This window comes from Octopus sinensis, linkage group LG23 (assembly GCF_006345805.1).
Source record: "Octopus sinensis linkage group LG23, ASM634580v1, whole genome shotgun sequence".
Lineage (NCBI taxonomy): Eukaryota > Metazoa > Mollusca > Cephalopoda > Octopoda > Octopodidae > Octopus > Octopus sinensis.
The window spans coordinates 28,453,843-28,464,713 of NC_043019.1; the positions used below are offsets into that span (position 1 = coordinate 28,453,843).

Consider the following 10,871-nt stretch of genomic DNA (forward strand, 5'->3'; position numbering starts at 1 on the left):
TTAAAATCTTGAATACTGAGCATCTATATACAGAAGTGAACAATACATAGAGACTTACCGAAGTTGGAAGGTGCCAGAAAGTATTGGAAATAAACTGTTATTTGGCATACCACCAGCCATAGAAATAATTTCTGTCGGATTCTCAAAAAAGATGCTCGCTACAAGAGAAAATAAGTGAGCCATTGTCATCATCATTATCATTACAGAAGTTAAATCTGCTCTGTTTTTATTGTAACAAATAAAAGAAAAGATTAAAATTGTGTGTGTGTGTGCATGCATAGTGTGTGTGTCTGTCTGTCTGTTTGTCAGTCTGTATGTATGTGTGTGTCATGTATATATTATGTGTGCATGTATGTATTCATGTGCCTGATGATGGTATTGTGAAAGTCTAGAAAATTAATGGAGATAAGAAGTTGTATTAATATATCATCATCATCATTGTATAACATCCATTTTCCATGCTAGCATGGGTTGGACGGTTCAACCGGGTCTGGGAAGCCAGGAGACTGCACCAGGCTACAGTCTGATCTGGCAGTGTTTCTACAGCTGGATGCCCTTCCTAACGCCAACCACTCCATGAGTGTAGTGGGTGCTTTTTACATGCCACCAGCACAGGTGCCAGGGGAATATGGTCACGATCGGTTGGTGCTTTTTATGTGCCACCGGCACAGAAGCCAATCAAGGCGGCGCTGGCACAACTTATACTTATCCATATTTATCATGTGGTTAAGTCAACCTAGTGTAAGAGAGCTTGATCTTTTTAGTGATGTAGATACTCTAAAGATATATATGAGCCAATGAAGGAACTTTTTTGTGTCAACTGGCTTGCAAGAAATAGCATCTAATTTCCCTTAAATCACACCAAACCATCTTAAAACAGCAAATTCCTTTTTGGCATTATAAATGAATGCAACCAACAGTCATTTATCAACGGTTATATTAAATGTTCTTTGATTTGTGAAGACATTGAGAAAAAACTCAATTGTTAATGCTCTATGAACAAAAAGACAAAAAAAAAAAGTGAAGGTAAAACACATTCTATGAATTTCCTCCAATCTGTAATTATTTCCATCTTTAATGAAATATCTCACTTCATAAATTGTTTAATTAATAAGTCATATTCTGTATCATGCTAATGATTTCTCAAAAGAATAAAACAGTGCCACATGTGACTACCATTGATTGGAAATTTTAAGAACTTTGTAATAAGTAAGAAAAAAATAATAATAATAATAATAATAATGATGATGATGATGATGATGATGATGATGATGATGATGATGATGATGATGATGATGATGATGATGATGATGATAATAATGATGATGATGATGATGATGATAATAATAATAATAATAATAATAATAATAATAATAATAATGATAATAATAATAATGATGATGATGATGACAATAATAATAATAATAAATGTATGAATTCTATGTATATGATTCTTTAATTTCAGATATAAATTGCTAATTCCACCAAATACTATGCAGAAAGGATTATCTTTTTTGTAATAAGTGTGACCACAAGGGAAAAACATGCATTGATGTTAAAAATAATGTGCTAAATCCTCTTAAAAGATGCAATCTGCTGATGAGAACAAGTTTAACATAGCTTGAAAAATAAGTTAATGAATATTAGATATAGTAGTACTCATTCCTTTGTCATTGTACTCCCCTTTCCTCCATTGTCCTCACCTCATCTTCTTTGTACTCACCTTGCTTTCATTGTCCTCACCTCACCTTCATTCTACTCACCTCACCTTCATTGCAATTAACAGATAAAGTATACTGATTTTCCAGTGAAAACCCAATAAATCCAAGATTTGACCCCACTACATAGTGTCATGATATATTCACATGACACTATGTAGTGGGGTTAAATCTTGGATTTATTGGGTTTTCACTGGAAAATCAGTATACTTTATCTGTTAATTGCAATGAAGGTGAGGTGAGTAGAATGAAGGTGAGGTGAGGACAATGAAAGCAAGGTGAGTACAAAGAAGATGAGGTGAGGACAATGGAGGAAAGGGGAGTACAATGACAAAGGAATGAGTACAATGAAGGTGAGGGGAGTACCATGAAAATGAGGTGGGTAGTGACAGTGAAGTGAGTACAATGAAGGGGAAGGGAGTACAATACTCCAACTCCATGATTCTAATTCAAGTCCATCTGATTGAACAACTTAGTATTCATTGTTGAAACATGAAGATCCATTTACTGGATCAGGACTAAACTGAGTTAAACAACAACAGAAACATGTACATTAACACAATATTGTGAAAATTATGAATCAGCTTACTTAATAGTCTAATTGCCGAGGGTTTTCTGTGCAAACTAGTTTTGTTGAAATACCGTTTGTAATTCATAATTGAAGTTGGATTTATCTGAAAAAAAAAGAAGAGAAGAAAAAGAAAAGAAACAAAGAAAATAAAAGCAAAATAGCAAACTTTTTTAAAATGTAGTTCAGTTCATGCATACATTTTGTATGAGCTGGCAGAAACATTAGCACGCTAGGCGAAATGCGTAGCCGTATTTCGTCTGCTGTTACGTTGTGAGTTCAAATTCCGCCAAGGTCGACTTTGCCTTTCATCCTTTTGGGGTTGATAAATTAAGTACCAGTTACGCACTGGGGTCGATGTAATCGACTTAATCCCTTTGTCTGTCCTTGTTTGTCCCCTCTATGTTTAGCCCTTTGGGGGTAATAAAGAAATAAGAATCGTTAGCTTAGCGGCATTTCGTCCATCTTTACGTTCTGAGTTCAGATTCCACCGAGGTCAACTTTGCCTTTCATCCTTTTGGGGTCAATAAGTTAAGTACCAGTTACGCACTGGGGTCGATGTAATCGACGTAATCCCTTTATTTGTTCTTGTTTGTCCCCTTTATGTTTAGCCCTTTGGGGGTAATAAAGAAATAAGAATCATTAGCTTAGCGGCATTTCGTCCATCTTTACGTTCTGAGTTCAGATTCCACCGAGGTCAACTTTGCCTTTCATCCTTTTGGGGGTCGATAAATTAAGTACCAGTTACACACTGGGGTCGATGTAATCGACGTAATCCCTTTGTCTGTCCTTGTTTGTCCCCTCTATGTTTAGCCCCTTGTGGGCAATAAAGAAATATATTATAATTCTACTTGTCACTCTGTTAGTGTGTTGCTACATGTATTATGCACTGTTGGGCAGTCATCACTAAAAATTGGTATTGTTATTAAGGTGGCAAGCCAGTAGGGTTGTTAGGACACCAGACATAATGTTTCATGACATTTTTTCCAGCTTGTACCTTCTGAGTTCAAATTACATTGAGGTCAACTTTGCCTTTCATTTTTTTGGGGATTTTTGCTATTATTATATTCTGAAACAAAGGTTATACAGAGTTAGCAAAAACTCTGTATAATCTTTGACCCAAAAAGGTATGTCCTCAAATATCTTATGCAACCTGTATATGGCTTCTTTTAGTTTCCATATACCAAATCCTCACATAAGACTGTGATCCAAGTTTCTCATCTTCCTCTCCATTTTCTTTTGCATATAAAAAACAGTTTATGGAAGGTTTCTTTTTTCAAAAGAAATTCTTTATAAATGCATAATAAAGTAACTTTCTAAGAAGTTTTATGAATAAATAGATTTACAAAACTTTTACTTACCATATTCCGGTTGAAATACACAAACTTTGCTTCAATTCCTTTTGAGAATAATGAAGAATTTAGTAAAATAATTTTGTTATTATTAAGTTGGTGTTCAGAACTTAAATTTACATGAAATTTCGATGGCAACTTTAATATTGATCACTTTAAAACAAGAAGCTTGCATCATCATCGTCCCAAGAGCAGTCTTCTGTGTCTGTTTTGGCAGGGCTTTTATGGCTGGATGCCCTTCCTAATACCAACCACCCCACAGAGTAGGCTGAGTGCTTTTTATGTGGCTCCAGTACAGGCAAACATATGGTAACATAAGATGAAGGAAAGGATCATGTGACAAGTTATTACTTTTGCATGATTAACCTATAAGGTCAGCTCATATTTTTTAAATGAGAAATAATAATTAGAAGTCGTTCTCATTCTGCTTCACACTCATTGAATAAATTAAAAAATATTTTCAAAAAATAAATTTTGATGCAAAACTATTTGTTGCAATAAATTAAGTAAATCTAAAACAATTTATAAATATGAAACTTACTATCATAAATAAGAACATGAATTATATTGTGTCACAATATCCCTAAAGCTGATGCTTCATAGTCCAGAATTACTGATGACAGCAATGTCCAAGAACATAGATTTCATTGAAGATTTCATTCGAGAGGCACAAGCATGGCTGTGTCATAAGAAGTTTGCTTCTCAACCACGTGGTTGTGTGGTCAGTACTACCATATAGCACCTTGAGCAAAGGTATTCCATTATTACTTCAGACTGACCAAAGCCTTGTGAGTGAATTTGAATGCCAGAAACTGAAAGAAGTCCACCATGTGTGTAGCTTTGGACATCCACATACAGGACTTCAAGTTTCTGTGTCAACAATACAATGATTGACACACCTTTATTGTGTGTTTGTCACTGGACATATGAGAACTGAAGAAGTGCAGTGATCCTTGTATCATTGAACCAGAAACTTGAAGTTCTGTACGTGAGTCTCCATAACTGTATTATTCAATGAATATAGCCCTCTATTAACAACAATATTGAGGTCTACAACTTTTGTTCTCGTGCATAGTTTGTCAATATATATATATATGTATGTCTGTATGTCATTATTTGGTTTTATTTTAAGATTTCTTGCTAAAAGAGGAAGAGCTGGTTTCTAACCTCAATCCAGGGCTCCTCCATTGCAGCAAAAGTAGTACCTTCTTCTTGGTTATGAATAAATTCTCCAATTGAATTTGCTATGCTGTCTGACAAGAACGAACCTGAAGTATTTTCAAACTTCTTCAACATTATTTCCAGTAACTGTTGGTATTGTTGTTGTTGCTGTTGTAGCTGTAACAACTGTTGTTGCTGATATTGTTGCTGTTGCAACTGTACCATGCGAGCCAACAAGTCTTCCATATTAATGATTTTTTTCTTTGGTTTCGTATATCTCGTAGCCACTTTTATTATCCTTGACACATGCTGGATATATAATTTACACAGCGGGGGTTTAATCGGTGTGTTCACACGAAGTACTTCGTAAAACTACCAACCGCTCACCCCCGACTACTACTGACCTCTACTCTTTATAAGAATTCAGCTAGTCCATTCTTCCAATTCCTCAGGGGTGTCAATGACTCTCACCACAACATATTTAACAATGAAATCAATTGATGTTTTATATTTGCATATATTTCCATTGAATGTAATTTTGCAATCTCAAGTAATGTTATCATAATTTCTTTGTTAATTGGTAACTGTAAAATTAAGCAAATAAAATGTCTATACATTTACAGAGTTATAGAGAGAAACAGCTGTGTATTGCAGTGGTTATATTCTGTAAAAGGAGTAAAGGAGTAAAGATCCCCTTCGGTCACGAATGACCATAGGATTGTGCTTAGAAAGTTCCCCTCTGAGGTACAAGTCTGGGCAAGGTTGTTTATGGAAGACAAGCAGTTGCCCCATGCATACCAGCCTTCTCTCTCCCCATTATCGATGTTATCCAAGGGAAAGGCAAAGGCCGATATAGCTTGGCGCCAGTGATGTCGCAACTCATTTCTACAGTTGAGTGAACTGGAGCAATATGAAATAAAGTGTCTTGCCCAAGAACACAACACACAGCCCAGTCCAGGATTTGAATTCACTACCGCATGATTGCAAGCCTGAAATAACTGTCCACTGTGATGACTTATACCGTGAAATAGCTATATATAGAGATATTTATATTTTGAAAAAACTGAGTGTTGATATAACTTTGCAGTAAAATAGCTCATATTGAACGAACTATACATTAAAATACTTACACATTAAGATATACTGTTAATATTATGACTTAAGAAGAAAGCAAGTTGGCAGAATTGTTAGCATGCTGAGAAAAATGTTTAATGTTATTTTGTCCGTCTTAATAGTCTGAGTTTAAATTCTACCAAGATCAGCTTTGCCTTTCATTAACAAAAAGGTACCAGATAGAATAAGTACTGGGGTCAATGTAAATTGACTTGCCCCTTCCAAGAAATTACCGGCCATCTTTCAAAATTTGGCAGTGAGCTGGCAGAACCATTACCACACTGGGCAAAATATGCTTCACAGCATTTTGTCCACCTTTATGTTCTGAGTTCAAATTCTGCCACGGTCAACTTTAATTTTCGTCTTTTCAAGGTCAAGAAGACAATGCTCTACCTCTCTGGGAATCAAAACCCTGATATTGCAATCATGAATTCAATACTCTAAGGTGAGCCTTCATGAAATTATTATACAGGGATTATATACTGAAATAGTTTTTTAGTAATGTAGTTAGATATTGAAGTAGTTATGCAGCAAATGCTGAAGTAGCTATACAAGGATGTAATTGTAGAGATGTAGTTATATACTAAAATGGTTATACAGAGAAGTAGTTATACAATTATTCTGGGCCAGATTTAAACTCTGTGGGGTTGCTCGGCCAATACGTTTTGGGGCCCCTATTATTTTGTTAATTCAAAACATAGTAAGATATTAAAGAGGATCCCATTAAATCTAGGGATCTCAAGCACCTTGAATAAGCCCCAAAACTTAAAGTGCTTTAGTAGATTCAGAGGTATTTAATTAAATTTAATGACTTTTTGCATCTAAAAAGGCCCAATGAATCAAAAGAGGATTCAATAATTGGGCTAAAAATTTAGTAGTTATACCATTTTGCTGGGCCATATTTAGACCTTGTAGGGCCCCTGGGTTTACAGATTTTGCAGGGCTCCTACAATTTTGCTAATTCAAAATATAAGATAATAAAGAAAGCCTCTTTAAATCTGGGGACCTCATACAGTTTGAAAAGTATTTTAGTTATACTAAAATCTAGTTACAACCTGAAATATTAATACAGTAAAAATTCTAAAGTAAGTATTTAGTAGCCTTCATGGTTTTAAGTCAGAAATACAATGCATTAATGATTTTCAAAATACATTTCCAAAAAGGAACACATAAATATAATACAGTTCAACTTACTGTATAGGAAGGAATAATTCAGTTCTGATAATGTGCCGTAAATGTTGACTGTCTTTTCAGAAATGGTTTTATCTGTGTGCTTTAATTATTGTTATCATGTCTTATTAACTAGGCTGTTCTTTATATTTGTAATACACCCTCTGCACATGTGAAATAAGTAAATATATAAATAACATCAACGATAATAATTGTAATGATTTTTTTTTATTTGCTACCTGGGCGAAGGATGAGGGGGGGGGGCAATACAAAGACAGACATAAAGTGTCTGGGGGTTTATGTACAATGAAATGATTAAAAAAAAATAAGAAAGAGAGAAAAGTATAAATGGTATACAATAAAAGAAGGGAAGTATACATAGTATATGACAGTGAGAGAGGGGAAGGAAAAAGATGATAGTGATGTGACCCTCCTTATACAGGAGGACCCCTAGGGATAATCGAGGAACCCCACCATCCAAAATCTCCCTGAATGCCAAGGACAAGTGCCCTCGCCAATTCCTTTCCTCTGACTCACAGGTCTACACTTAGAGTGGTACCATCCACTCTTGCCATTTTTGTAACTTTCCCTCACCTTTCAATAAAGTCACCCGAGGACAGCACCTTTGTCTCTGCCCTCACTTTCCTTTACAAGTGGAACTTGAAAAATTCGATGAGGGCTCTACCAAAGAGGACTGTCTCTGTCCTCATTCCTTTCAACCTCTTTTGCCACTGCTGTCAGCCAAATGAAGACTGCCTTGCCTGCCCGATTGAAGAAGGGCAGCAGGGCAATTCATCAGAATGGACTTTAGTCCCAGCTCTCTCTATGATATATCGCATAAGGTGGAGGTTGTAGTAGATAGACCTGCTTAGAACTGAGCATGTTTGCGCTTCCCCGACCAGACTACAGACAACAAGCATCGACCTTTTTGTTAACACCTTGGCCAAAATCTTAAACAATCTGCATTTAGCATATTTATGGGCTGAATATTCCGTAGTATGTCCTCAAATTCAGCATCCTTTCTCAGCAGCATTACCACACCAAAGCTAACTACTGGGAATTCTCCCATTCTGCTTCCAGTTACAGTAGACCTCTGTCAAGAGGTTGCCAAACAAATCTGGCATGATTGCACAGAATTCATTGGGCAAACCATCCGAATAGGGTGATTTGCGACTTGTGTAGTAGCTCATTGCCTCCCGCATTTCTGTAGCCATTATCAGTTTTTCACAGTATCTTATGTCTGTTGCAGAGAGCCATGGTAGGCCGTCCAGGTACGAAGTAAAGTCCACTACCATCTTCAACCTATCACCCTACCCAAGCAACCACACGAAGTGCTGCTGGGAAGTCGCACACATTTGCTCAGAACTGACTAGCATGTACCCATCCTGATCTGCCAAAGACCTGATCATAGTTTTGTTGCCACATTGTGTCTCTACTGTTCGGGTCCATTGACTTTAGTTCCTTCGTGCAGCGCATGAGCCTTAACTCACACAACGTATCCTTTGTGTTTCACCCCAAAGAAATGGCCAAGGGACATTCTTGCTGCTAGCACGTCAGTCATGATGCTGTTATTAATCACCTCTTCTAGTTTGCTAACTAGTTTTCTCTCTAATCTATTTCTTTCTATTGCCAACTCTATGCTAAACACCATCAATTCTACTCTAATCGCTCTCCTAAGGATGATCCACCACCAGTTGTTGACATTTCCCTGTTAACTGCCACTTAACTAATTCACTAATCCAGCCTCTGTAGTCTTTGCATGCCAGTAACGTCGCGTTCCTGTCTATGGGTCCTATCTAAAATGACTGTGCATATCACAAATTTGTGCTATGCGTAGCCGACTAATTTAAATTGTGGAAAACCTACACTACTCCTATCCTCTGACCAAGCAAATACTCTATCTAGACACGATCTGTATGATCCGTTGTGGTTGTTCCATGACCACATTGGCACATCAAGGAAATCTAGTCGGTACCTGTTAGACAGTTGGAAATTTCTGAGCAGGTTTTCGAGGATTTTACACCTCCTTCTGCTATGTATTAGAAACACACAGTCCTTCTGTGCAACCAAAATACAATTCCAGTCCTCCACTAGTACTAGAGTGCAAGATGTTCCCAAGAATGTTTCTAGGTGCTTGAAAAAATCTGGCCTTCTAGTCCCGTCGGGGGACATAAACAGCTACTAGTCTAAAGGCGCCATTTCCACTGCCATTCACGTCTAGGACCGCCACCTTACCGTCCGGGTCCAAGAAGATTGCCTGTACTTGGAGATCTAAGGATTTTCGGGAATAGCATTGCTACACAGCCACCTGCTCCTAATAGGTCGCAAGGTGAGAATATAGTTGCTAGAGCATGCTTTGTAGAAATTCTTGTTTCACTAATGGCAGACACATCCAAATCAAGCAATCTGAGATCATTGAGCAAGTGACCTTGCTTTCAAGCTGATCTCAGGTCATACACATTCACACATCCTACTCTCAGTACAATCATGCTAGTCAGAGAAAGAAAAAGGAGTCACCATGATTTTTGAGAAACCTGTGTTTCACCCATATGCCCTGTCTCACTGCATCATTGATATATGAGCATCCCCGACCTGTGTGTTCTACCCACATGTAACAAGAAACCTTATTACACACCCTACCCCAACAAATCAATCTACATCTCTACATCTCTTCACTTCCTCACATTTCTTCCTTCATACACCGTTCCTCTGTATCCTTGCTATCCAGTAGTCTCTACACCTGGTTTTTAGACGTGGAAGCAAGGTCCTCAGTGCCCTCTTGTTCATCTTAGTCCTTCAGGCAATAACAGAAGAATTTAAGACAGGCTACCTCTAAGCTGATGACCTTGTTCTTATAGCTGAATCACTACTAGAACTAGAGAAGAAATTTTAGACGTGGAAGCAAGGTCTAGAATCAAAGGTCTTAGAATTAATCTAACAAAAACCAAAATCTTAGTAAGTAGGAGAGCAGACAAATCACAAATCTTTTCAGGTAGATGGTCCTGCTCAATCTGGAGAAAAGGAATAGGTAGAGACTCCATAAGATGTACCAGATGTAAGCTATGGACACATTAGAGGTGCAGCAATATCAAAGAAAGGTTAACAGGAAAAATATTTTTTGTGTGTGGAAAGTGCACAAGTACAATAAACACTAAAAATGTACAAAAAATAGACTCTATCAAATTCCAGGGCAGAAAACTAGAAGTAGTTGATATATTTAACTATCTACTTATTTCTGCCTGTGTTCACAAACTGCTGATTCCCACCCTGTTCGTTTCCCACTTAGCTATTAGTCTATCTAATCTTCCACCCTTTATTATGCATTCTTTCTGCTTCTTTCATCTCTCTCAGCATAGCCATAGCTTTCCCCTTCTAATACGACAGAAAAAGGGTACCAACAAGCAAAAGTCTTAGTATATGTGTGACATGGGCATGGTAAGAAGTTTGCGTTCCAACCACATGGTTCCCGGTTCTATTCTCATTGCATGACACATTGCACACATGTCTTCTAATGCAACCCAGGGCTGATCAAAGCTCCATGAGTTAATTTGGTAGATGGAAACTGAAAGAACACTCTTGTATATTTGTATATATATCTGTGTGTGTGTGTGTTCATGTCCTTGTGTTTGTGTTTGTCCCCCATCACCTCTTGACAACCTCTTGTTTATGTTGCTATAACTTAGCAGTTCAGCAAAGGAGTCTGACAGAATAAATACCATTATGTGGCTGTATGGTAAGAAGCTTGCTTCCCAACAATATGGTTCCAGTTTCAGTCCCACTGCATGGCAC

General features: G+C 37.2%; 1 protein-coding gene across 3 annotated transcripts in view; it reads right to left on the minus strand.

Moving 5' to 3' along the window:
* Positions 1-7,242, minus strand: part of LOC115223510 (kynurenine/alpha-aminoadipate aminotransferase, mitochondrial-like) — a 27,217-nt gene extending 19,975 nt beyond the window's left edge. The window contains exons 1-3 of one of the 3 annotated variants that reach the window (XM_029794130.2): positions 7,107-7,242; positions 2,308-2,392; positions 59-158 (exon numbers count right to left, since the gene is read on the minus strand). In XM_029794130.2, coding sequence (XP_029649990.1) covers positions 59-158; positions 2,308-2,374 — 167 coding nt within the window. In that variant the 5' untranslated portion in view covers positions 2,375-2,392; positions 7,107-7,242. Of the gene's footprint in view, positions 1-58; positions 159-2,303; positions 2,393-4,805; positions 5,174-7,106 lie in introns of those variants that run through there. The other 2 variants (XM_036512359.1, XM_029794127.2) reach the window with 2 other exon arrangements.
* Between the last annotated feature and the right edge of the window lie 3,629 nt (positions 7,243-10,871).